The sequence below is a fragment of the Propithecus coquereli genome, unplaced genomic scaffold (genome assembly GCF_000956105.1).
Source record: "Propithecus coquereli isolate 6110/MARCELLA unplaced genomic scaffold, Pcoq_1.0 Scaffold377, whole genome shotgun sequence".
Taxonomy (NCBI): Eukaryota; Metazoa; Chordata; class Mammalia; order Primates; family Indriidae; genus Propithecus; species Propithecus coquereli.
Window position 1 is genome coordinate 1,311,962 of NW_012149474.1, and position 25,704 is coordinate 1,337,665.

General features: G+C 67.4%; 2 protein-coding genes across 2 annotated transcripts; both read right to left on the minus strand.

The window, feature by feature from the left end:
• Positions 1–1,345: 1,345 nt before the first annotated feature.
• Positions 1,346–10,858, minus strand: IFITM10 (interferon induced transmembrane protein 10). The gene is given in 5 exon segments (XM_012651941.1): positions 1,346–1,495; positions 9,818–10,227; positions 10,230–10,269; positions 10,612–10,685; positions 10,828–10,858. Coding segments are annotated over 5 exon segments (705 nt in total).
• A 3,822-nt stretch (positions 10,859–14,680) lies between these two features.
• On the minus strand, positions 14,681–24,811 carry CTSD (cathepsin D). The gene is made up of 9 exons (XM_012652002.1): positions 24,611–24,811; positions 22,262–22,415; positions 20,411–20,534; positions 19,657–19,775; positions 18,148–18,374; positions 16,149–16,271; positions 15,703–15,847; positions 15,515–15,613; positions 14,681–15,427 (listed from the first exon to the last, which is right to left on the minus strand). Exons 1-9 carry the CDS (start codon positions 24,676–24,678, stop codon positions 15,260–15,262), a joined length of 1,227 nt encoding a protein of 408 aa, XP_012507456.1. The 5' UTR covers positions 24,679–24,811; the 3' UTR covers positions 14,681–15,259.
• Positions 24,812–25,704: the final 893 nt, after the last annotated feature.

A 25,704-nucleotide genomic window follows, 5' to 3' on the forward strand; every position in this document is an offset into this window, starting at 1 on the left:
TCCCTGCTCTGGCCCCGATGGCTTCTCTGCGTGGCGGGGCACAGTCGGCACCTTCCTTCCCGGTTTGCTCCCGGTATAGGGTCCTGCCCAGCGCCCGCTGTCCCTCCTACGCCTCCCCCTGCCCAGACCGCCAGTCCTGCCGCCCAGCGCCTTCCCCCGCGCCCTCCCGCCCAGACGCAGCCCCCACCGCAGCCTCTGTCCGCTCCTGTCCTCCGCAAGCCAGTCCCGATGCCCCAGAGGGCACGATCTTCAGAAATCGCAGACCCACCTGCCTCTGCTCCGGTCAGTTCCGCCTGCCCGCTGTGGGCCCCGTGTCCCTCCGGCCGCCCCGCGCCCGAGCTGCGCAGACCCCACGGCTCCCCAGCCCCGCCAGACCGAGGCACCGCTGCTTTCTTCCCCTGACCCCGACTCCTCTGCCAACCCCGTGCTGTCCCCTCTCTGCTCCTCAGACTCGTCCCCCCCACTGCCCGCGTGGCGCTGCCTGCAGTCGACGGTTGATCTTCACAGCGGCTGTGAGGAGGGGGGGCCATTCCCCACCTCGAGGGCAGGAGCTGGGCAGAGGGCCCGGCCTGGCCCCAGAGCCCCCGAGACGGGCAGCAGGCGGCCAGGGCTCTGCCACTGCCCGGTGCTCCAACTGCCAGCGGCGCGGGCACCGCGTGCTGCTCCTCACGCCCCTCCCCTCCAGGGGGTGCCCCATCCTCTAGGGGACCCGTGTTCGGGCTGTCCTCCCCCAAAAACCCCCTCGGTCCACTGTCGGAAGATGCCCGGCTACAGGCCAACCTCCCCGGCAAAGCAAGCTGGGACGCAGCCCGGGGCCTGGACCACCAGGTGGTGCCCGTAGGAGGCTCCCAGGTGCTCACATTTCCCTGTGTCCTGCTGGGGCGGGGGACAGAAGGCGGGCGGGAGCCGCACAGGGATTTTATTGAAAGTTCACAGACACAGAGCGGAGCAGGGTCACAGCAGGGGGAGGAGGGGTCGGGCGAGAGCATGAGCGAGTCCCCGATGCTGGCAGCCCCCCACCCTGGGCGGCCCCCACATAAGCCCTTCTTGCTGGGTGTCAGGTCAGAGGGGCCCCGGGGCCCAGGAAGGGGCACAGGAGGGCGGGGAGGGCAGCCACGGGAAGCCGGGGTGCAGCGGCACAGGGAGAAGCCCACAGGCCCCAGAAACAGGCGGAGGTCAGGGGCACCCAGCTCGCGGCCCCCTTGCCGTGATCAGCTTCTGACGGCCTCGCTGCCGGGGTCACGGCTCAAGGGCCCCAGGGCAGAGCCCTGCGCTGCCCGACCTCGCAGAAGCCCGCGTCTCAGCGATCATGGAAGTCCGGTCTCCGCGCCGGCGCCTGGCAGGCTCAGTAGTCGGTGAGCGGGTACCGCAGGAAGATGAAGATGAGGATGATGCAGGAGGCTGCCAGGGCGGAGCTGGTGATGTTGAACAGCCGGGCTGTCTTGGCGTCCTCCACCGCCCCGTTCAGGTCGTTGAGAAGCTTCTTGTCCCGGACCTGCGGGCGTCAGAGCACAGGTGACACAGTGTGACAGTTTCGCGCCCACCCCTGCGTTCAGACAGCGCTGCCGCGGCTGTGCGGGTGGCGTCACTGCCGTGGCGTCACGCATGCGGGACGCAGGGCACGGGCCACCGGGCCTGAAGCCTACTCGCTCTCAGACAGTGCGCAGTCAGCGGTGCGCACCCGGAGAGAGAAGGAAAAGTGAGGACGGTAAAAGGTTAACGCTGGGGGCAACCGGGTGAAAAGTATCAAGGCATCCTTTCTCTTTTTTGTGACTCTTTGGTAAGTCTAAAATCATTTAAAATAAAAGAAGTTGGCCCCAGAGAGAGTAACGTGGTCGGAGGATGGGGCCACAGGCGTCCTGATTTGATGGCGTCTGCCCGACGCAACGTGGGCGGGGAGGACCGAGAGTGGGCACGGGTGGTGTCCCCGGCTCTGGGAATGGACGTGGCCGGGGCCCTGGAGTCCCGGGAGACGCGGGACCGGGCTGACGCGTTTCTGAGACGCCACCTCGGGACCCTCTTTCTTCCCGCAAAGTCCAAATAGGAGCAGGAGCTGGAGGGGAGGGGCGGAAGGTCTTCCACGAGTGGGCTGGGCCGGGCCGGGCTGTCGAAGGACGTGGGCAGGACGGACCGGGCCTGCGTCGCCAGTGGGTGGGCGGGCAGACGGGGCAGGGGGTGCCCGGACGGCAGAGGGACGGAACAGGTGGGTGTGGACCGTCTTCTGGGTGAGGGGACGGTGGGAGGGACAACTGAGGGGAGAGAGAAAGGAAGACGGAGAGATGAGTTTGCAGCAGCGGGTGGGGGAGTGAGGAAGGGGCAGAGAGGACGGAGCCGGAGGGCGGAGGGGCCAGTGGCGGGGGTGGAGCGGGTGGGGTGGGCGGCGTGGACGCGTGGAGGAGAAGGGGAGGGAGGACACGAGGGTGAGGGGCACGTGGGCGGCGTGGAAGTCGGGCTGTGTGGACGTGTGACCGCCACGCAGAGACAGGCGGCAGAGAGGCGGGGATGGGCACACCAGTGTGGCCAGATGGACTTATGAACGTATGTGGACGGCTGGCACGGGTCCACTGCGGACGCAGCAATGCACGCTGGGTCACGGAACAGGCACGCAGGCACACGGGCGTGCTGGACGGGTGGGTAGGTAGAGAAACGGATTTATGACGGCGTACTGGATCGGCAAGGCTGTGGAGAGTGCAAAGGGAGGAATGTGTTTGGATAAATAGGCCACAGTGTAGACCGACGGATGGCGGATGGACGGAGTCGCTCACTCAGTCCGTCAGTCGATCAGTGTTCGTTCAGTGTCCGCTGCGTACTGGCTGTTCTAGGTCCTGGACACATAGCAAGGGACAAAACAAAGTCCCCGTGCCCGTGGAGTTACAGTCTAGGGAGCGGACGCAGAAAGTAAACATGAGTAAGTGAAGTATGTAACGTGGAAGCAACCGAGAGGACGAGAGTGAGGGAGGCGGAGGGACGGATGTGGGTGTAGACAGGTGGGCAGACGGGCGACGCGCGAAAGGGAGGGACAGAGGACAGGTAGGGTGGACAGATGGACGGACCCTCGCTCAAGGCTGGCTGTGCCGATGACGCGATCGACTGCCGGGGCGCAGGAGGGGACGACGTAGAGTGGGTGGATGGGCCACGCTGCGTCCCCCACCCAATCCACGTGGCGACATCCGGCCCCTGAGGGGATGGCAGGAGGTGGGGTCTCTGGGAGGCGATTAGGGCATGAGCGGGGTTAGCGCCCTTACAGCAGAGGCCCCCGGGGACCCCGGCGCCTTCTACACGCGAGGACATGCGGAGGAGCCCAAGACCTGCCCGTCGTGGGCACCGGGTCTCAGACTTCCAGCCTCGGAGCGCGAGGAACAGACACCTCTTGTTTACAAGCCGTCCGACCCCGCCATGCGCCGCCGCAGGGCGAGCAGACTGAGGCGATGGGAGGGAACAAGGACGCAGACACGGGCAGTCGGTGACGGAGCGAGTGGCGGCTGGTGCAGGTGGCGAGAGAAGGACAGAGAAGGGTCAGTGGAGAGCAGTTTCGCAGGTGGACGGTGGCTGCCTGGTAAAGCTGCGGTGGACGGTGAGAAAGGAGGGAGGGTGGAAGGGACGGACGTGTGCTGGAACAGACGGACGAGGAATGGAGGCGGAGAAGGAACAGAGGGGACAGAACCCGCGACAGGCACAGAGAGGAAGGCGGGGTGAGGGGGGCAGACAGGGGCGGACGGGGGAGGCCAGTGCCGCGGTCGGAATACGTGCTTGAGAAACAGACTCCGGTGACCTCAAGGAAGTTACTTTGCGTCTCTGTGCCTCAGTTTCCTCATCCGCAAAACAAGGGCATTAATGGCACCCAATCACAGGGTTTCATCGTTAATTAAAATGTTCAGTTAAGCTGAATGACGGGAAGCGCTTAGAGCAGCGCGTAGGATGCGCTGAGAGCTCCGCGAACATTGTGCTAGTTTGTGGTTGTTACTTGCTGCTGCTGGTGCCGCTGCTGCTATCGCTATTAGCGAGTGATGGGCTGGCGGGGACTCCAGGAGACGCAAAGACTAGACTGACGGCTGGGTGAGGGGAGCTGAGCAGCGGATGAGGCCGGCGGGCAGACCGTGGGAGGAAGGAAGGAGGAAGAAGAGATGGAAGATGGGTGAACGGAGACACGGTGTGGTCAGTGGGTGCGCGGCTACGCGGACGGCGAGAGCGTGGAAGTGAGGTAGCAAAGCTGGTGACTGAGTTAGCTGACGGAGAGGAGCCTGGGAGGGCGAGGGCGGAAGGGTGGGCGCGTGAGGACGAGGGCTGCTGGTGGCCGAGGTGCGTGCCGGGCCCCCCCTCCCCAACCACGGCCACCTCCGCCTGCAGCCTCCAGCCTCGCACAGGGTCGCGGACGGTCCTGGGAGTGACCTTTGGCTCATCCCTCACCCCGGTCCCATCTGTCGGGACAGGCTGTTGACTTTTCCCTCAAACACACTCCTCGGTGGCCAGGTGTGTAGCTTCCCGCTCCTGCCACCCTGGTCCTCGCCTCGGCTAGCGCCCCACCCCATTCCAGATGCCGGGCCACTGACCCCGCCTTCGCCTCCGGGCTCCCGCAGCACCTGCCCCTCCCTGGAGTCCTCCTCTGCGCACACGGCTGCCACGAATTAATCCGGGCTGATGCTCAAACATCATCGCGCCGAAGGGTACGCCTCTGCCCGCCCCACATAAAGCAGCTCCTCGTACCTGTGGGCTTTGGGGCTGTCCGACCCCTGCTGGAGTGAGCTCCGTGGGGTCGGGGACCTGCCTGTCACCTGGGGGGCGCCGGGCGGTCACTTACTGCACGTGAGCGAAGGGAGGAGCAGCGGAAGGGCGGGTGACCGCCTGGCAGTTGGATGGAGGGATGTGACGACGCCAGCGCCGGGGCGAGGGTGGGGAGAGGGGTCGGCTCGTCCTCAGAGGGAGGACGGTGCACCCGCAGACGCAGGCCGGAGCACGGTGCACGTGGGAGAGGAGGAGGAGGAGAGAAGAGAAGAGCAGATTGGACGAGCCCAGGGTGGCCGTGTGGATAGAGAGAGACGGCGGCGGTCGGGGCGACAGGTGGGAACAGACGGGGGATGGGGTGCCGTGCGGAGGGAGGGATTAGCAGGAGGCTGGGGGCGTACAGGTTGGGTGAACGGGTAGGAGAAAAGGGGAAGGAAGGGGAGAGGTGTGTCTGTGGTGGGCGGGGACGGACACGCAGGTGCATGTATGGTAGGAGGGAGGGGGCAGCTATGGGGGTGTGAGGAGGAAAAGGGGGTGCAGGGTGGAACCTGAGGCTCACGGTTGGGCAGAGGGAGGAAGAACGGGAGGCCGGGAGAAGACGGGGGTCACTGCACCTGCCAGGGGAGGACGAATAGATTGGCGGGTGGCGCACCAGCTCTGGAGGCCTGAGGCAGGGAGGACGCGGCGCTGGGGACGGAGGGTGACCAGGTGGAACGGCGGATGCGCGTGTTGATACTCGGGCGGCTGTGGTCACACGCAGGGCGGGTGGAGGTGACAGAGGCAGGTGGAGGAGGGGGTTCTGCGATGATAACACGAGGAGCGGGAAGGAGGGAAGACATGACCGCGGGTGACGCCCAGCGCTTTGCGGCAGGCGCACCCCACTGGAGCACGGAGGAAAATTAGCACGGACGGGTGGAGTTGCTTCCCCAAGGTCCCACCACCAGTGAGTGACGTGGCCGAGCCCGTGCTTGGAACCAGAGCCCCCGGCCACAGGGCACGTGGCTGCGCGGGTCGCAGTAGCGAGGTGGACGCGGGGAGCGGGAAGGGAGCAACGCGGCGAGTGGACGGCACAGGGCGGCGGGGCGTGCGAATCACCGGTTTTGTTTGAGGTAAGAGAAGAAGGGAGGAGCGGGAGGGGAGAAGGAACCGACTGGGAGAAGACCAGCGGGTGGGAAGATGGCGGAGCTGCGGGCGGGGCGCGGTGCCCGGCGGTGCCGCTGCGGGAGGACGGGGCGAGGCGGAGCAGGGAGCAGAGGGACGAAGGCGGACGGGCGGCGGGAACGACGCGAGCGCACAGACAGGCTCAGGATGCGGTCGGCGCGTGCACGGGTGGTGTGGGAACGAGGTCTGCGGACACTGGGAGCAGGCGAGCGGCCGAAAGGACGCGGGGCGGGTGAACTGGGGAACCTCCGTGGGGCGGAAGGAAGGCGGGAAAAGAAAAAGGCGGCAGGAAAACAGGAACGTGGATAAACGGACGCTCGAACGGTCAGAGAAAGGAGGGGACGGAAGGCGATGGGGTGGACCGCGCTGGGCGGCTGAGCTGAGACGGGTGCGGCAGGGCGGGCGGAGGGAGGTGGGCGGCTGGGTGGACAGACGCGCACCGTGCTGGGGGGCAGGGCTGAGCGATCGGATGGGCTGTTTGGAGGGGACGCGGGGCGTGAGGGAGGAAAGTGCGAGGACTCGGGTGGCTGGACGAATGGTGAGGGTGGACGGGCAGACAGGCGGGCGTTGGTGCTGGTACTCGTGACGTAGGAGGGGGCAAGGTGCACAGCCCAAAGCCTGTTCCTCTGACCCTCCCATCGCTGGGAAGTCTCATAGCCTCTGTGAGGTCCAGGCTGCCCCGCTCCCCTCTCCCACCCTCCACCCTGCCCTGGTCCCTGCCACATGCTCTCCCACGGGACCACCACTGCGGGACCCTAACCCTCTGTCTCTAGGCGTGTCTCGGGCCTTCCTCCACGCTGGCTGCAGGTTTACGGCACTGATCACATCTTCTCTTCCCGCACACAGTGAGATCCCGGCCCTCACGCGGCCCCCAAATCCTTCCCCACATGGCCTCAGTCTGCCTTTCCCCCCACAGAGGACGGGGCCCGGCCGGCCCCCACCTTCCCGTCTCACTGGATGCGCCGTCCCCACCTGGACACCTGTCCTCTCACGCTCCACCAAGGCCCATGGAAAGGCCACCTTCCCCCAGAGTCCCCACCCGAAACCAGCCTCACCCCACGCTGGGAGTGACGCATTTCTTCTCCGAAACACCGCGAGGCTTAGCCCCCTTGTCCTGTGTCCTCTGTCCATCCCCCCCATTCGACCAGCACTCCCTGACCCCCACATTGGTCAGCCCCGCCTTGGGAAGGGACAGGACACCAGAGGGTCGGGTCTGGCAGGGTGAGCAGACGTGGCCGGGCAGCAGGGTCTCAGGGGCTCCGGGAGAGAGACTGGCACTCTCAGAAGCTCTCTGGCTGCGGGAAGAGCTCGTGCGAGCTGAGGGCACACGTGGCCCACGGCGCCTTCACGGGAGGACGGGGCAGGGGGTGTGGGGAAGTCAGGAGAAGGGTGGAAACTGGTCTTGAAGGGCCCTGAACACCAAGACGGGAAGCTTGGACGGGGTCCAGCTGACGGCGGGAGCCAGCGGCCATGGGAGGCGGCTCGCGGAGAAGCATGAATGGAGAATTGGCTTTTTGTGTTGTCTCCCCCGACACCAGGCTGCGCGAACACAGACTCGGTCTCTGCGGTCAGTCCAGCCGCGTGGAGCTGCACCGCCTGTGGGTGGGGGTGGACAGGTGGCTGCAGGGTGGACGGACACGTGGGGCCAGGCAAGGACATGGCACCGCTTCACACCCGCCGCACGCCAGCCTCCACCCTGCTCCCGGTGCCGCTCTGGGGCTGTTTGGTTTCCATTTGTTGTGTGAGCAGATGAGGGAGCAGGGCTCAGTGAGGTGTGATGGCTTGTCTGTCCCCGCAGCTCGGATTTTACCCAAGACCTTCTGACCCCAAGTCCGCCCGGTGCCCTTGGCAGTGCGCGCGACTGACCGCGTGTGGTCTGGGGCGCAGCAGGCCACGAGACCTGCAGCTGGATGGACAGATGGACGCATTCCCAAGCACGGGGCCAGGCTGGCCAGTCCTGTCCTCCCCTCCGCCCGGACGGAGGCAGCTCACCTTGCACCCCCTCCTGGGAGGCCCCGAAGTCTTTCCACACTCACCGCCTCCAGGGAAAGAGAGGAAAAGCAGACCCCGTGTGAGGTGGGGCGGGCACTCTCTGCCCCTCAGAAGGACAACCTCACACCACCCCCCGCCCCAGCACCAACCTGGCACCGTCAGAAAGCCCTGACCTACCTACAACCTGTGCCAGATGGGCCTGCCCCATGCCAGCCAGCCGGCCACAGCCCGAGCCAAGGGGAGGAGGGGACGGCTTCCGGACAGGAGCCTGGGCAGCCAGGCCATGTCCGCAGGCTGCTGGCAGGGCACAGCGAGAGGGCACCAGGAGGCAGAGCTCCGCAGCTGCGGCTTCCACGCCCTGGCAGCCACGCCCTCTGCTCGGCATGGCCCGGAGGCTACACCCTCAGCCCAGGGACTCCTCCACTTGCTGCCCTCAGCACATGCACACACTCATGCACATGTATGCATGTGCACACATGTGCACACACACAGTTACACTCACGCTCGTATGCGTGCACACACATCTGCACATACTCATGCACATGTGCACACAATATATGAATGCATACTCATGCACACACAATACATTCCCATGCACACGAAATTATACTGACACGTGCACATACATGCGCACTCACACACATCTGGTTACACTCACACTTGTGCAATTACACACGCTCATACACATGAGCACACACATGCACACATACTACGTTCACCTGCACAATGCAGTTATGCACTCACACACATGCACAGGTATGCACACCCACATGCAACACACTGACACACACACTGGCACATGCTCCCTCATACACAGGTCCCGCGTGGCCGTGCCCAGGGCCGGGGACACAGGCCTCAGGATGAGTACACCAGTGACGGCGGACCAGCGGGGCCAAGGCTGAGTCAGGAGCAGGAGGCCAGGTGGCCGGCGTGTGATGCTGAGGGGAGCACTCAGCTGGATCCGAGGCAGAGCTGTGCAGGTGACCTGCCTGCCAGGCCAGCCTCTGCCCCGGCCCTGCTCCTTGCAGCCCCCGGGTCCCCATTCCCCCCGGGCAGCTGCAGGCACTGGAGCGCCTCTGGCTCGGCCACTCAAGTCTGGGTGGGGGAAAGTGATGATTTGGCTAAATGTGAGCCGCCCTTCCTTCCGGAGTGTCGCCTCCCCCTCCTCCTGCCGCTGGGTCTCCAGCCCAGGACAGGACGGGTCCCCACAGCAGGTCCCTCACACCCTCCTCCGGAAGACTCCGTCTGTGTTTCTCAGGTTTGCCCTTGGGGCATGGGGGTCCTGTCGCCTGGCACCTAGCTCTGCTACCAGCTGGCTCCTCTCACAGTGCCAAGGGGCTTCTAGAAGTTGAGCCCACTCAGGGTGTGGGGTGAGGAGGTGTGCAGGACACATTTACACCTGTCTTCCCTGGGCCGCCCGGCCACCCAGGACTGGGCCCCCACTACACGTCTGGCGTCGGGCTCCCTGGTGAGGGGCTTAGGTAAGGTCTCCAGCCACCCTCCTTCCAGCCGGAGAACGGAGCCAAGCCCCCTTCGGCTCCACGCCGCTCCACCCCTGGACACCGAGGGCTGCTGTGGTCCGGGTCAGGTTCCCACATCCCCGGCCACAGGACACGACTCGGAGCCCACGCCCACCCCACGGCCCCTCCTGCAGGCTCTGCCGAGCCGCTGCGCAGATAGCCTGTCCCTAACGGCCCGTGAAGACCCCCAAGAAGCTCTCTCAGCTCAGGCAGGGGACGGGCAGACCCCTGCAGATCAGACCTGGCCGACACCCCGCCTCTCTGGACCCCAGAAACCAGACCCCTCGCTCTTCGTACACCTCTTGGCCGCGACCGTGCCAGTCGTACCCGGGGGCTCCTCTGAGAGGGACGGGCAGAGCGGAGGAGGCCAGGGGCGTCCAGCCAGCACCGCCGTCCAGGGCCTGCCTTGCCGCCAGGCTCACCTTGAGGGAGTAGGCCAAGGCGATGAAGCCCAGGCAGCAGAAGTTGAGGTAGACAAAGTTGAAGATGGACCACAGGTAGTAGTCGTTCACCTCGCTGCTGTCGGGGTAGACCTCGACCACCGTCGTCGGGTTCGCCATTGTTTTCTTCTCAGCTAGGTGCTTGCAGGCCTGGGGGGCACCAGCAGCCCGCACGCTGTCCGTCTTGCTGCTCTTGGACTCCATGGGGAACAGCGTGGGCGCCATGGGGGGAGACGCGGACGGCTCCGGGGCGGGGGCCGCGGGAGCTTGCAGGGCGGGGGGCTTGGACACGCAGGCGAAGCAGCCCTTGGGTGACCCTGCTGGGGGCCTCGGGATCCAGAAGGCCCCGTCCAGGGAGACTCGGGCTTCCTGGGTGCCGTCCGTGGTGCTGCCGGGGCTCCCAGCGGGGCTGGGCACTGGCCGGGGCCCTGGGCCTGGAGGGGAGGGAGAAAGGGAGGATGAGACGGAGCCTGCCCGCCTGGCAGCACCCACCCTCTCGCCCTGCAGCCCCGCGAACAGCCCCAGCGGAGATGGGCATCCGCACCCCCTGGCAGCCAGCTGCCAGCCTGCCACCTGCCTCCCCCGCCCAGCCTGGCGGCCGTGGCCACCGCGCTGCCAAAGCCCTTTGCAGCAGCCTTGGCGGGGACATGGGGCTTTTCACCACTTCGCCATCTGCGCACAAACATTCGCCCACTGACACAACAGCACCCCCAAACGCACACCCACACTTGGACTGACATGCTGCAACAGACAGCACCCCAGCACCCCAAACAAACCGGCGCCCGCCGAGGGCACCGGGCCTCCACGTTGCCAAAGCCGGTAACGTCAGAACGAGCAGAGCCGCGGGCACCTGCACACAGACGCGCCGACACATGGGACACAGACACCAGCACCCCGGGGGGCTCTCCAGACTCTGGTGCGCCCGCAGGCGCCAGACGCCGCCAGGTAAACAAGTCCCCACGCAGGCGACGCGGGCTCAGCCCGGGACTGACGCAGGTGCGGGGCCTCCAAACTCGCGCGCATCGCCCCCCACCTCCAAGCTGAAGACCCCAGGCGCGCACATTCGCACGGACCCACCCACCCCCCCCCGGGGCCACAAAGAGACGCACAAGGACACGCTGCGAAACGAACACTCCAGCCAGGCAGCGAGTCGCCCGCGCCAAGCGGCGCGCGCCGGGGGTCTGCGGCAAGGCCCCCGCCCGGCCCCTCTGCCCTGCTCTGCCGCAGCCGCCCGGACGGCGCGTCCTCACCTGCTGGCGACTCTTCGGCGGGCGGCCGGGCCCTGCGCCTCCGAGCGCGTCCTTCCGTCGTCCCCCGGGCCGCTGTCTGTCCGCCAGCCGCGTCCCAGCGGCCCAACCTTGGGGGCGGGGAGCGCGCGGGGCTCGCGGCGGCGCCGCTGCCTCCCCAGCTGCCCGAGCTCCCTCCGCTGCGCCAGAGCCTGACTCACGGGGCCGCAGCCGCCTCCCGCCTCCTCCCGCCGGAGGGGGGGCCGGCTCGGCGCTGGACCGTGCCTGCGCACCACCCCCGTCTCCGCACCCGCCCCTGCCCCGCCCTCTCGCAGGCCCCCAGACTCCAGGCGCTCCCCATCTGCCTCCCCAGGAGACAGCACCCCCTCTTTGTACTCCCTCCCTCACTGGGCCAGCCGAGCTCCTGCTCTGGGCCTGCTGGATCTCACTTCCCCACCTGCTCTGCGTGCAGCACTCAGAGTCCCCGCCCCCCGCCCCAAGAAGCTCCAGTCCCTGGGAGTGTCTGAGCCTCACCAAGCCCCTAGGTGAGCACCCATGTCTCCACAATCCTGTCCCTAACCCGGCCTCCACCCCAGAGGGCTCTCAGCCCCTCCCCACTTAACCCACCAAGTCCAGGCCCCCCACTAAGTTTCAGTGACCCCCCCACTCTCCCCTCCTCTCTAAGCCCACCCTGGTCAGAGCTCCTGCTCCCCCCATCAGACCCCCCTAATTAGACCCCACCAAGCCTGGGCCCCACCCTTGCCAATCCAGCTCACTCCCGAAGTCTGGGAGCGTGCGGCCCCTCCCCGGACAGCTGTCCCTGCACAGGCACCCCGGAGGGCCCCCTCTGTCCGCAGAGCCGAGGGTCCTGCTTGCTGAGGTCCTGGCCGCTAGTGACACTTGTGTCCTTGGAGCTGGGTCCTCCACCTGCCCACAGCCTGTGAGCCCGACCTGTCCCGTCTGGGCCCTGGGGCCCCCCGAATCGCTTCTCAGAACCAATGTTCGGCCCTCCCGGCCCTCATCTGCCCCACCACACTCTCATTCTCTCTTGGACACTTGTCCCTAACTGACCTCCCAGCCCCACAAAAGTCCCAATGAGGAGGCCCCTTCCCCATGGAGACAGCGCCAGCCCTCCCACCCTCCTGCACCCCCCACCTCGGAGCTGGGTCCTTGTCACCAATCTGCCGGCCCCCACCCAGCTCCGACCCTCCTCCAAAGGGACGCATCACTGTGGCTGTTCCTCCTCTCCGAGCTCCGTCCTGGCTCTGAGCCCCCTGTCCCCCCATCTATGGTCCTATGAACCATGAACCTCCCTCCTGCCACCCTCTGGCTCTCCAAGCCGGTCCTTCTCGGGGCGCCCCTGACTCCTAGCATGCACCTGCCCATGCTAGACACCCTGTTCCTCTCTGAACCCCTTTTCTCCCCAACCTCTGTGCTCTGAGCCCGCAGCCCTGCTCTGAACCCATGTCCCCTGGAAGAGCCCCAGCCCTCTGCAAGCCCTTCCCCTTCCCAACCCCTCCCCGGGCCGACCAGCACAGCCTCAGCCACCGTTCGGTTCTGAACCCGCAGTGCAAAGCTGATCTTCAGTGATGTTGATAAAACCCTTCCTGAGCCAGCCAGCGGGAGAAAGCACGGAGCCCCCCAGCCCCGGGACACCCTGGCTGCACCTCTGTGGAACCCTGTGGGCAGGTGGGGCCTGCCAGGGAGCCAGGGCTGCGTCCTCCTGTGCCCAGCTCCACCGCCTGTCCTCCCCAAGGGCCTGGCAAGGGGATCCCAGGCTGCAGGTGCCCTCCCCAGGCTGCGTGTGGCCGGTGTGCCATGCCATCCCACTCCCCGGGTCTGAACTGAGCGGGAGGACACTTCGGGGGCAGGCAAGGGGCCTGGTCTGCACACAGGTCCAGAGGGTCCTCAGGCGGCAGGGCGGAGGGGATGTCAGGGCCTGCTCAGGTGGCTGGGTGAGGAGTGCGGGGCCAGGCCCCCTCCCTGCTCCAGTCCACCTCTCTCCAAGGCCCCCAGAGCACCCCCGCCCTCCACTCTGAGTGGGTGATTGAAGGGGCCGGACTCCGGTAGACTCCTGGGAGCTTGCCAGGGGACGGTGCCACCCCAAGCAATGGCGTGGCCGGGAAACACCCCGAGGGGTGGGGGTGGTGGGGTGAGAGGCCCAGCCAGCCCGGCAAAGGCCATCGTTCTGGCCACAGTCATAGGGCACCCAGGGGCTCTGGTCAGTGGCAGCATCCTCTGTGAGCAGTGTCTCGTTGCTGCCCAGTCTAGACAGGGTTCCAGGCTCAGGGCCGGGCCCCCAGCCAGAAAGCCAGGGAGGCTGGATTTGAACCTGGAGTCACACGCCAGAGCCCTGAGCATCCCAACCAGCTGTGGGGAGCCCTCCTTGGGGCCACCCCGGGGCACCCACACCGGCCCTGGGCCCTGGGCAGGAGCAGCGGCGCAGCGGACCCTACATGGAGTGGCCCGCAGCCTGCGGGCAGGAGGTGAGGGGGCTGCTCCTGCAGCTCTGCCCTCCCGGGCCTCAGTACGCTCTGCAGAAAGCGTCCGGTCACACCTGCCCAGGAGCCCCGCTGGGCTCTCTGCTGGGATTTCAGTGCGTCTGAACCGGGCATGTTTACGAGCCTCCTTGCAACCCCGGGTCAGTGTCCCCAGAGAAGGTGTCCGATGGGGCTCAGCCTGGGTGCAATCCCCGGAGCCCTGGGAGTGGGAGGCCCATGACAGCCACCATCCCCCAGAGAAGGCACCAGGACGACGATGAGTGTCACATTTGCCCCGTGTCTGCACCTGCTGGTACGGGGCGGCGGGAAGTTCCAAGGACTTTACAGCTACTGATCCCAAAGGAACCCTGTTCCTGCCACCGAGCGCTCACAAACTCCTGCCTATCCACTAAACCCCACTGGCTGCTGCCGCTGCCACATCTGGGCACATGGCCCCAGTGGAGGACCACCCCAGCCATCGGTGGCTGCAGCAGCTGTGGCCTGCCACGGCACTGGCTCTGCTCATGGCAGGAGGCCGTGCCAGGGCCGGGCAAGGGGCAGCCCACCCCGCCCCGCCCTGCACAGGCGTGTCCTCTTTCCAGGTCCGAGAGGGGTGCAGAGGACCACTGTAGGCCCCGCTGGGGCCCTGCTGCTGCCCCGTCTCCTCCAAGAACAGAAACATTCTGGAAGAGCACAGCCGGCACTCGCCTCGCCTGGGCCACGTGAAAACTGCACCTGGACACTGGCGCTCACGCTGGAACCTCTGGCCAAGGCCACGTCCTGCTGCTCCCTGCTCCACCCCGCAGAATGAGCCAGTCCCTGCCCACAGAGCAGCCGGACAGCTAGCTATGGCCGCAGGTCCCGTGTGCAGAGAAGGGTGGGGGCACCCAAGTCTGACAGCAGGCACAGGGCACCCCAGACACTCGCCCTGAGCCTGGCCCTGTGGCGGCCCCGCCAGCTCCTTCACCATCCTGACTTAGAACAACCCTCCCTTGGCCGGGCTGGTGGCTCTGGGAGGCCGAGGCAGGAGGATCGCTTGTGGTCAGGTCAGGAGTTCAAGACCAGTCTCAGCAAGAGTGAGACCCCGTCTCAATAGAAAGAACCACCCTCCCGCCAAGCACAAAGCACGCTGACACGGAAAGAGGCCTGCACAGCTGTATTTTCCCGTCAGTTCTGTCCCTCAGCCACCCAAAAAGAAGGCAGCAGAGGCCAGCCCGTCCTGGCCTCCACCAGGCCCACGAGTGCCCACGCCGACGGCTCCTCCTTCCAGGTCCCGCCTGCTCACCCGCGGCCTCGGCCCTTCCTCAGTGGGCCCGGTACATGGGGGCGGGGGTCAGCAGAGCCCAGCTGTGGGGGGCCGGGGGGTGGGGGGTCCTCAGGCAGGGCCGGTTTCCGAAGGAGGATCCGTGAGGACTTGGTGAGGATGGCCTGGGGCGGGCGGGGGCTGGCCAGCTGGCGGAGGGGCTCCCGGGCGAGGGGCTCCGGGACACACGGATGCGCTGCCCACTGAGCGACAGCTGTGCGGGGACGGCGCCCGCCCTCCATCAGACAGGCGGCATTTCTGAGCCCAGGGAGGGGCAGCACGGGGCGAAACGGCAGCCCAGCCGGGGCGGTGAGTGTGCACGTGCGTGTGAGGGGGAGGGGCGGGGAGGGCTGGGGACGCCGGCCTCCCCCTGCGGCCTCCTCCTTTCTCTGCCGGCGGCAGGCGGGCCGGGGAGCTAGAGGCTGGCGGCCTCCGCGAAGCCCACCCTGTTGTTGTCGCGGTCGAACACCGAGTAGTAGCGGCCGATGAACACGTCGCCCAGAATCCAGAGCGGCCCGCTGGGCGGGGGGATGTCCATGCCCATGAAGCCGCTCAGGCAGATGGTCTTCCCGGCCTGGGATACCTGGGGCAGCCATGGGGTCACCACCGGGCCGTCGCCACCCGGGCCACCCCCCGCCCCCGCCCTGGGGCACCCACGGCGCCCGCTCACCTTGAGCGTGTAGTCCTCCGAGGACAGCACGTAGTCCTTGCCTCCCAGCTTCAGGGTGACCGAGGGCAGGCTGGACACCTTCTCGCAGGGGATCATGTACTACGGGCGAGAGCGCGTGTGGGGGCACCGCCCTGGGGGACACCGCCCTGGACCCCCCACCGGGCCGCCCGCCAGCCGCCAGCGCTCACCTCGCCCTGGATCAGCGGCACGGCCCCGATGGCCTTCTGCAGCTCACGCACCTCGTCCACGGGGCCCACCACGAGGGAGGTGCCCGTGTCCACGATGGCCTCGCAGCCCTCCTTGCACAGGGTCAGCCCGCTGGCCACCCGCACCCTGGGGGGCAGGGAGGGCGTGAGTCCCACCCAGGCTGGGGGAGGGCCCCGCCCGCCCGCCCGCCCGCATCTTCTGCAGGACGTGAGCCAGGCGCGGCAGCGGCTTCCTCCTCCTCCTCCTCCCTGGGGCGACCGAGAGGGGTCTGGCGAGGGGCGGGGGGAGCGGAGACTCGGGGTGGCGGACGGTGAGCGGGACACCCACAGGTGGTGGCAGAAGGCGTGGGGGGCTGGCGGGGCGCAGGGTCCAGCACGACTCGTGCCACGTCCCCATGGGCCACCCCGCCGGCGGAACGGGCACTCACTGATCCAGACGGATCTGCCAGTAGGCCTTGCGGGTGACGTTCAGGTAGGACAGGGAGCCCTTGTAGTACTTGGAGTCTACGCCGCCCAGCATCAGCTCACCTCCGGGCTGCGCGTTTGGGTCCCTGGGGGGAAAGGGAAGGAGTCAGCTGCCTCCCTGTCCCCAAGTGTGGGAGGGCCGGGAGGCCACTGAGGACTGGGCAGGCCAGGAGGGCAGAAGTAAGGGGCTGGTGGGGTAACCAGGGAGAACTTCCTGGAGGAGGAGCCTTCCTGGACCTGCCGGGACAGAAAGACCCAGAAAGGAGAGGAGGGAAGGGCTTTCCTTCCTCCCAGGGAGGGGCTCTGACCCCACACCTGAGTGGGCAGACCTGTACCGGCCCAGCCCATCGCAGGCAGAATAGATCTTGCTCAACTCTCAGGTTCTCTTGCTCTGCTGGCCAGACGGCCAGGGGCAAGGGTGCAGGGCAGCGGGGGAGAGAGTGCCAGACACTTAAGCAGGAGGACCCTGTCTGTCTAGGAGAAAAACCAAAAAAGGCCTCTAGGAGGAGGTGACAGTGTGACCTTGAGAAGCTGAGGTGGCTAGCTCCTGCCCCAGGACCTTTGCACTTGCTGTTCCCAGACACTCCGGAACGCACACCCTCCTGAGCCTCAGTGGCTCTTCCTTCAGATCTCAGCCCCTCACTCTCTAAGCCAGACTGCCACAAACGCCAGCTGGCACTCTGGGTAGGGACAGGGACGTCACACTTTCTGTTGAGGTTCTTTTTTAAGTGATGCTCAAGTATGAGCTTTAACATGCAGCAAACTCGCCTGTCCCGAAAGGAAGGCTGCGCTGGGGGGTGGGGGGGTTCTGCTGTCATGCTAGGATGTCTCCAGCTGAGCCTGCCGCTGTCCTGCTGGCCCGTCCCCCACCCACGTCCTCCCACCACCACCCGGGGGGCCCTTCTTGCCGGCACCTGCCAGCCCCTCCCCTCGCGTCCACGTCCCGCCCCATCAAACCTGCTCCCTGAGCCCTCGGACCCTCACCCCTGCCTGAGACTCACCCCCTGGCAGTCACGCCTCACCACCTCGGACCTGGGCAACCTCCTGGGTCCCTGTCCTGTGGGGAGGGCACCTCTTCCCCTCACTAAGGGCTCCAGGGGGTGGCCCAGTCGGGCCCTAGCGAGCGGGGTGCCCAGAGCGCTGCCCAGGAGAACCCGCTGCCCCAGCAGGGCACAGGGGACAGAGGCCGGGCCGGGGGCAGGGCTGGGATTCTGCCCGAAATGCCCCAGGGTCAGGGCCAAGGGCTGGAGACCCCACGTGCCAAGTGGGCGTGTGAGGAACAACCCACCCATCAGAGAGCGGCGACCAGGCGCGGCTCAGGGCGGGAGGCCGCCAGCTGACACCCTGTGCACACCCAGCGGCAAAGCCCGGCCGGCTCAGTGCCCCGCGGTGCCCAGCACCTCTAGCCTCTGACACTGCCGCAAGGCCAGCCTCAGAAGAGGAAACTGAGGTCCCCTTCCCGAGGTCACCTGGTCACCTGTGCTGGCGTAGCGGCTGTGGCAGGGCGGGGGTCCCACCTCCCCTGCAGGAAGGGACCGGGCATTCTTAGAAGGCAGCCAGCGCCTGGCCAGGGAGGCCCATGGGACCAGGCACGCCCTGCTCCAGACCTCCTGTCCCTTATCGGAGCTCAGGGCCCGCCCCCAGGCCAGGACCACGGGAGCCTCTGACCACTCCCTCCACCTATGTCCTGGGGCCCACGGCCCATTCTGAGCTCCCCCACACTGGGAGCCCCAGGCAAGACAAGGCCTCTCTGCCATCCGTAGGATGGTGGCCACCCCTGTCCTCCCGGGATGCCCCAAGGTCAGAGGTCAGGAGCTGTGGCCACCCGCCTGCAAGGCAGACACGGGGTGGGGGCGGACAGGGGCTGCCTCTTGAGCACGACAGCCCCACATTCCAGCAAAGCTGGGCCCCGATCGCCGGGGGGATGGGGAGGGGAAAAGGAACCTGCCCCTCCCATCCCACCTGTTCAGGTAGAAGGAGAAGATGTTCTTGTCCACCAGCTTCTGCTTCATCAGGTTGTCGAAGACGGGCAGCACGTTGTCGACGGAGATGCGGGGGAAGGCCATGCCCAGGATGCCGTCGAACTTGGCCGCGATGAAGGTGATGCCTGGCTGCTTGGTGGCCTCCCCGAAGACCTGATCCTCCACTTTGACACTGCTGGGGGCCTTCGTGGCTGACGAGCAGGGCACCTGCAGGCCGGGGCAGGTGTCAGCGGGCCACACGCGCCTGCAGGGCCCGACACCAACCCTGGGCGTGGGTGGCCACGGCTGCAAAACCCACCCCGTCAATACCCCTCATTTGGCAGGACGGGGTGGAGAGGGCTGTGAACGGGGCTGGGACGGGCTGGGGGTGGGGGCAGCCTGCGCAGGGCTGTCGGGACCCGGCGGGAGCAGAGGGCAGGCTCCTTGCTCCGCTCCCACCTCCTGCCCGCCCCCGGTGCCAGACAGGGCTTACCCCTGCCCTCGGGCGTGGGACGAGGGCCTGAAGCCCAGGAGACGGAACCACAGACCCCGCCCCAGCAGCCCAGCTCCAGCCACGCCGCCCTCCCCCAGCCCTGGGCCTCGCAGAGACGGGCGGCAGGGCAGGATGTGGCAGCAGCGGCTGAGCTGCCGGGCAACATCCTGGGCGGGCCGGGCAGACGGCGAGACCCCCAGGAGCCCTGCGCGTCACCAGGCAGGACGCAGAGGGGGACGGGTGGCCCCGCAGGGCGGCCCCTCGCTGTCTTCACTCTGGCAGCACAGGCACGAGATGCCGCGGCAGAATCCTCTGGAGCCCACCCACCCCTCTGGTACCCCGGCAGGGACTGTCAGCAGCAGGCCTGGTTGGTGGAAGGGGCCTCTCCCGGACCCCTGGCCTCCCGCCCCAGGGCTGGGGCTGCATCAATCCCGGAACCCTGGGCGGCAGGCAGCTGCGACGGGAACACACTTGAGGCGCACCCGGGGTCAGAGGCACGCACCCTCTCCTCGGGGCAGGAAAACACAGCTGCCACCGCTCAGGCCCCTCGGGCTCTGTGCAGCTGCCTCCTGCCAGCCGCCTGGACAGCGGCTCCTGGCACACCCCCGCACCCCTCCTGAGCCTTCAAACCCCTTGGCCACCTGCAGGGACCCCATCCATCCCCTTGCCTGGCCCTCAATACCAGCTGGCACCTCAAACCCACCCTGTCCAAAGTGGAGCCTAACCCTCCTGTGCCAGCTGCCACCCGGAGCCTGGCAGGAGCGGCTCCCTTGCCACGGCTGCCCTCGGAGCCGCGAGCCTGCTGGGCGCTGAGGTCCTCCCCTCTGGCTCGTGGGCCTGACTCCAGGGGCTCCTGGCCACCCCGGGCCTGCACACACGGCCGGGCCTGCTCCCCTCCCCCCACCTCCGGGCCTCTGCGTGTGTGGCCTCCTCGCCCAGGGACTGCCGCAAGCCACCGTCACTCGCAGCCCTTCTGAGAGCCGCTCGCCCGTGCACGGAGCCCCGGGAGGGACTCACCGACACCGTGTCTTGGCTCAGGTACCCGGAGAGGCTGCCTGAGCCGTAGTGGATGTCGAAGGAGGTGCCGTTCTTCACGTAGGTGCTCGACTTGGTGCTGTCGTACTTGTGGTGCATCCCTGCAGAGCGGGGCGGTCAGCCGCAGTCTCCCGGAGCGGCCTCGCACCTCCAGCCCTCAGCGGCCCACTCAGAGCCCACCTCCCGAGCTGCCTCCCAGGGTGGATCTGGCTGCGACACGAGGCCCACCGTGCCAGGGGTCCCAGGACCGCGGGGCTGTGGCACCCAGCCTTGCTCTCTGCCTGGCGGGTGGTCCAGCCCATGGCTTGCTCCATCCTTGGCCCCACGGTCCCCGGCCCAGTGAGAGCAAGGCTGGGGCTGCTATGGACAGGCTCACCCAGAACGGAGGTGTCCCAGGTAGGGCGGAGGGAAGGCCGGCCCCTGTCCTGGGGCCGAGAGGTGGGAGCAGCGCACGGCCTAAGACAGTTCCTGAGGCAGGGCCGCCTGAAGGCCCCAGCCCTGCCCCTGCCTTCCTGGTAGGGCCCTGGCGACATCCCAGAAGGGCCACACTCGGGGGAGACTCAGGACCCCGGAGGAAGGATGTGTGGACATGTGGGGGAGATGGACGGGCCCCCACCTGGGCCCAGCACTGCCCACCCGTTCCCCACCCTCAGGCCATGACAGTGACAGGCCAGCCTGAGACAAGCGGCATCTAGAAGGGACAGGGGCTGGACAGCGGGCAGCGAGCGAGACTCACAGCAGGCGATGTCCAGCAGCTTGCAGTGGACCGAGGGGACCCACAGGTTGGAGGAGCCGGTGTCGAAGACGACGGTGAAGCACTGGGGGGGTGTCCCGATGCCGATCTCCCCATAGTACTGGGCCTGGGCGGGTGGGGTGGCAGTCAGGGCTGCAGTGGGGGTCCCCGCTTCTCCTCTGGGCCCGATGAGGCTCCGGCTGTCCCTGGAGCCACGCCTCGAAGGCCTAAGCTGCAGGGAGGGCAGCCCCCTCCCATCTGCCACGCCTGGGCTTGCCGCCTCCCCAGGAAGCAGACTCTGGCGGGGAGGCCGAGGCCAGGCCCCCGGCCTTGGGTCCTCAAGCCCAAGGGCACGTGGGGTCTCCAGGCCCCTCAGTCAAGCCACGCAGCCCTGCCTGTGTGGGGAGGTCAGGGAAGGACCCAGAGCAGGGGGAGGCCAGGGGTAAAGCCAGTGTGGGGACAGGCGTTGCCCGACCTAAGCCCTGGGCACGGCGCAGTCCTGCCTGGAAGAGCCTCCGCTGTCCAGGGCTCCAAGGCCTAAGACGGGGAGTGACCTCCGCCCCAGCCTGGGCCACGTCAGGGCCTGACTCTGGGGGTCCGGCGGCCGAGGGGCACCCTGGAGTCTCTCGCCACCCAGCAGCCCCGCCTTAACTGCCCGCAAGAGAGAGCGGGTACGCCCGGGATCCGCAGGCACGAGGGGTCACGCGCCCCTCTGAGTCTCGGGAGGAAGGCTGCCCTTGGCCCTGTCAGAGGGCAGAGGTATGGGGGTCCCGGAGCTCGGGTCATCCGGGCCCGGCCTGTCTGGGCACCCTCTTCCCCGGTGGGAGCCGGGGCCGCCGTCAGCCACAGGATTGCTGGCTCCGATCCTGCCTGGTGTCTCTCTGGCCACTTGGCCCCAGGGCGCAGCAGCTGCTAACTCATGACCCAGCACAAGTGTCCACGCTGGCGGCGGGGGGCGGGGGGTGACTCAGCAAATCGTGTGTGTGTGTGTGTGTGTGTGTGTGTGTGTGTGTGTGTGTGTGTTGGGGGAATCTGGAACTAGCCTGTCAGGCCCCAGGCGGACAGTTCCCCCTGCCCCCGAGCAAAGTCACACGCCTGTGAGTCTCCGGAGCTTCCTGCCTTGACCAGGCCTCGGGCCAAGCAGGGCAGAGGGCACGGCCACCCACCCCACCGTGGGCCAGGGCCAGAGGCTGGAAGCACTGCGGGGCTTGACCTTGGGGGCCGGGGGCACCAGCAGGGCCCTGGGCAGCTGTGGAGGTGCCAGGCCCTGGCCCAGAACCTGTCCCCGCAGGGCTGGGACAAGCCTGACCCAGGCCCACCCTGCTGTGAGCCTTCCAGAATGTTCTACTCTGAGCTAGTTTCCCCTCCAAGAGCAGTGGGCACAGCAGGGAGTGTCACCCAAGAGGACAGCGAGGAACTGGGCACGGGGTCACCCCAGGCCTGCCAGCAGGACGGGCAAGACAGAGGCTGCTGGGCAGTGGCCACACCCAGGCAGTTAGGCCCAGAGAGCCCCGGGGTCCCCCACGCTGCAGCCTCGGGGCAGCTCAGGGACTGGGCCTGGGTTTGACTCTGGGCCGGGGCAGCTCTGAGCTGCCAGTCAGTGCTCAGGACACTGGGGAGACATCACCAAGGTGCCAAGGCCACCCCCGCCCCACACACTCCCAGCCCCGAGCAGGACCAGGACCGTGCTTGGGGGTGCGGCAGGGGCACTTGGCCCGAAAGCCCCCACCCCACTGAACAGGCCAATCACGCGAACAACTGGCTGCTGTGTGAGAGCATGAGAGCGTTACACGCACTCCCGCGGAACTTTCCTGAAAGCCTCCGGCAGGACCCCCCCACCCGCCCCCAACTCACGTCCATGTAGTTCCTGAGCATCTCGGGGACGGGCCCTTTGGTCGCAGTGGGCATCGAGTACTTCGTGACGGGGCCCTTGGCGATCAGATCTTCCACGGGGCCCCCCGCCTCCGTCATGGTCCGGCGTATGGTCTTGAACTTGTGCAGTGGTATCCTGTCAACATGGGGTCAGGCGTGTCAGGGCGGGACAAGGGCAGCCCTCCTGTGTGCCAGCTGACGCCACCCCTCTGTGAGCTGCCAGGCGCCCCCGACAGCCACCTACACTGCACGTCTGCCTGGATGCCGCCAGCACCTCAAACCCAGCAGGGCCCAAACCACTGGAAACCCACTGGCCCAGCCTCCCCCAATCAGTGAACAGCAACCTGCTGGCAGCCCAGGTTGCCAGGCCAGAGTCCTGGGAGGCCTTGGTCACCGACCCGCCGCCCCCCACATCCAAGCTGGAGGCCGGCATGCCCACCTCCCCTCCCCGGCCACTCCAGAGGCTCCGAAAGCTGGTCTCCCGTCCTCCCTCTGCTCCCGGGCTGTTCTTTCCCAAAAGGTGGCCAGTGGGGATGCCGAGGGTGTTGGTGGCACCTGCCACCCCTGCCCAGAGCACACCAAGGCAGCCCAATGCTCCTGGCCACTGGCCCCATCTGCTTCCACCTGGACCCTGCACCAAGGTGGTCCCACTGCCAGGCTGGCCCTGGTGGCTCTGTCTGCCTGAGCTCCTGGCAGCCTCCTCCTGGCCACCAGACGGGCCTTCAACGCCACCCCAAGAGCCCTCCTTGACTACCTGTCGCCCTTCCTGCCACCATGTTGCAACCCAGCGCCCTGGTCACACGCTGCATTTCTGTGCATGGGCCCCATGAGGCGGAGGACTATACCTGGGGCTCTAGAGGCTTCTGTGCTTCCTGCAAACATGCCCCTCTGCACCCCCGCTCGGAGCATCCCCCAGCTCTCCGCCCAGTCTGGGGCCTCGGGGTCTGCCCTGTGCCGGCGGGAGCCGAGACTGTGGAGCGTGCAGCAGGGGAGGGTCCCTGCCCCTCCTCCGGGGTCTTGGGCTGAGCCTGCTCCTGTTCCAAGGAGGGCTCGTCTGAGCTTTTAATGACTTGAATGAAACTTTGTCCTGCCCTAGGAATTTGAAGTCCAAGGTCACAGCTGGCTGTGGCTGGCACGCCAAGGGCGTGCTCCAGGAAGATGGGAGTCTTGCCTAAGAGCTGGTGGGCTGGAAGAGCCCCAGGTTCTGGCCTGGGGGAGGCACATACCCCCCAGGGGTCCCTGAAACAGGTACCACCAGTCCCACAGGACCTGGGATTAGGTGTGAGGGGCTGGGGGTCAGATGCCCGGCCCCCAGGAAGTCCCAGGCTCCCTTCCTGGCTGCCGTCTGCCTGAGAGGGGAGGCAGGTGGGTGGGGCTGCAAGGTCAGGGCAGGCTCAGGCCTGTAGCTGCTCCCCAACAATGGCTCTGTCTGGGGCTAGCACCCTGGGGCCACTGCCCAGGGCCTGTGGTGAGGCTCAGTCCCACCCTGGCCCCCGCCCCCGCAGCCCTATGACCTCCCCCACCTGCCGGGGGTAGCAGGCCCACAGCAGAGCTCCAGAGCAAGGGCGGGGCAGGTGCAGACGGGGTTGGCCCACCGTGCCCCACCCCCGGGAGAGCAGGCTGCTGTGCACCGGCAGGAGCAGGGGTCTAGGGAGCATACCTCAGCCCTGCCCTCTGCCTGGCTGGCACGGCCTGGCCCAGCTCGGGTCCAGGCCCAATGGTGGGTGGCTCCCCTGGTACAGGATTGAGGGTCCTAGGCCTGAGGAGGTGTTGTCCTCGCTTCAGCGGAGCCCGGCTGCAGGATGGGCAAGCTGGCCGCTGCCCTGTGCCTGCTCCCCACACTGACCTCTGTTAGGACCTGCCAGACTCCTAGAGCCCCCAGGGCCTCCCCACCCCGGCCTGTGCTAGGGCCCCTGGAGCAAACTTTTAAAAACCACACCCCAGTTCACGGCTGGCAAAGGGGTCCCCAGATGGAAAATGTGGGGTCCAGCTCAAGAAAGCTCCAGGGCCTACGCCTAGGTCTCGCGACTTCCTCAGGAGGACCCTGCGCTGCACACCTGTCCTGAATCAGCACTACCTCCTCTCCACCCTGCACCTGGGGAGTCTGGGGTCCTGACGCCTCCTGTCCCCTCGAGGCCGGCCCCGGGTGGCATGGGGGCGGGGCGCTGGCGAGGGCCCGTGGGAACCCCGCACTCCCAGAGCTCCCGCGCCCGGGGGCGGTGGGCGCCGCAGCAGCTGCGCAGGACATAGGTGCACAGTGCGGGCGGGGCGCGCAGGGGACACCGCGGGCGCAGGTCCCTCGGCGCGGAGCACCGCCCGGCGGGGCCTCACCTGACGAGTGCGGCGGCGGACGCGGCCAGCAGGCCGAGCGCGAGCAGCAGCAGGCTGGGGGGCTGCATGGCGGCGGCGGCGCGGTGGGACCCGAGCGCGGAGGTCGCGCGCTTATAGCCGGGATGACGGCGCAGTCGGGCCGGGTCAGCTGACCGGCTTGTTTGCGCCCGGGCCGGTCACGTGGGCGCGGCCGCCGTGCGCGGGAGGCGGTCCCGGGGCGGGGCGACCGGGCCCCGGTGCAGACGCGCTCTCCCGCCCGGGCCCGCGCACGGCGCTCGGAGCGCGCCCACCCAGCCCGCGCCCGCCCTGCATCTCGGGGTTCCGGGGCTGGGGGGCGCGGCTGAGCGTGGCGGGGACCGTGACTCGCTCCTGGGGCCTCCCGACGAGCGAGCCCACGGCCGCCGCTCCTGTCCCCGCTCGCCGTCGGAGCCGGGGTGCGCCGCCCCCCGGTGGTCGCTGACGCTCAGGCGCACGGGCAGCCCTGCAGCCCTTCCCAGGGCCTGAGGCTGAAGCTCGTGGCTCGTCCGTGCCACCCATACTGTGCCTTACAGCTCCCAGGCGCCCACTCCTCCTTCCTCCTTGAGACCTCCGGGTCCCTCTCTGGAAGCCTCCCCATACCCCGGCCACCCAGGCGGACCTCATCCCTCCTCTCCAAGTGACCACTGCCGGTGTCCACTCTCCAGCCCCCCCAAGAGCAGCGCCTCTCCTGGCCCCACCTGCCTGTCTCTCTCTAACACCTCATGTCCTCTCTTGTCCCCTCCCTCGAGCTCCTTATCTCAAAGGTGAGCAGGGAAAGGAATAACCACGTCTCCTGAGCCTCAGCACTGCGGACTCCACGGGAAGGCCGCCCCCAGGACCTCACCCTTCACGCGTTAGCTCCTTTCCTGCCTGGCCTGGGGACCTGGCTTAGCTGTCCCTGGACTCCCTGGACCCTGTGGAGCTCAGGGCCAGCCCAGGGCAGGAGGGGCAGGCCTTAGGTAGGAAAGGGGTGTTCGCACAGCTCGTTTCAGAGACGGTCCGTGTCAAGAAGGACATTTGTCGGGGAAGGTGCTAGAAAGTGCCGTCTGGAGGGGCTGTCTCCGAGGAGCCGATGT

Coding starts and splice junctions, on each gene's coding strand:
- CTSD (XM_012652002.1), bottom strand. CDS start 24,678: ATGCAGCCCCCCAGCCTGCTGCTGCTCGCGCTCGGCCTGCTGGCCGCG. Junction 22,416..24,610: donor TCCGCCGCCGCACTCGTCAG/GTGAGGCCCCGC, acceptor CCATGTTGACAG/GATACCACTGCACAAGTTCA. Junction 15,848..16,148: donor TGGCAGATCCGTCTGGATCA/GTGAGTGCCCGT, acceptor CCTGCCCCCCAG/GGTGCGGGTGGCCAGCGGGC.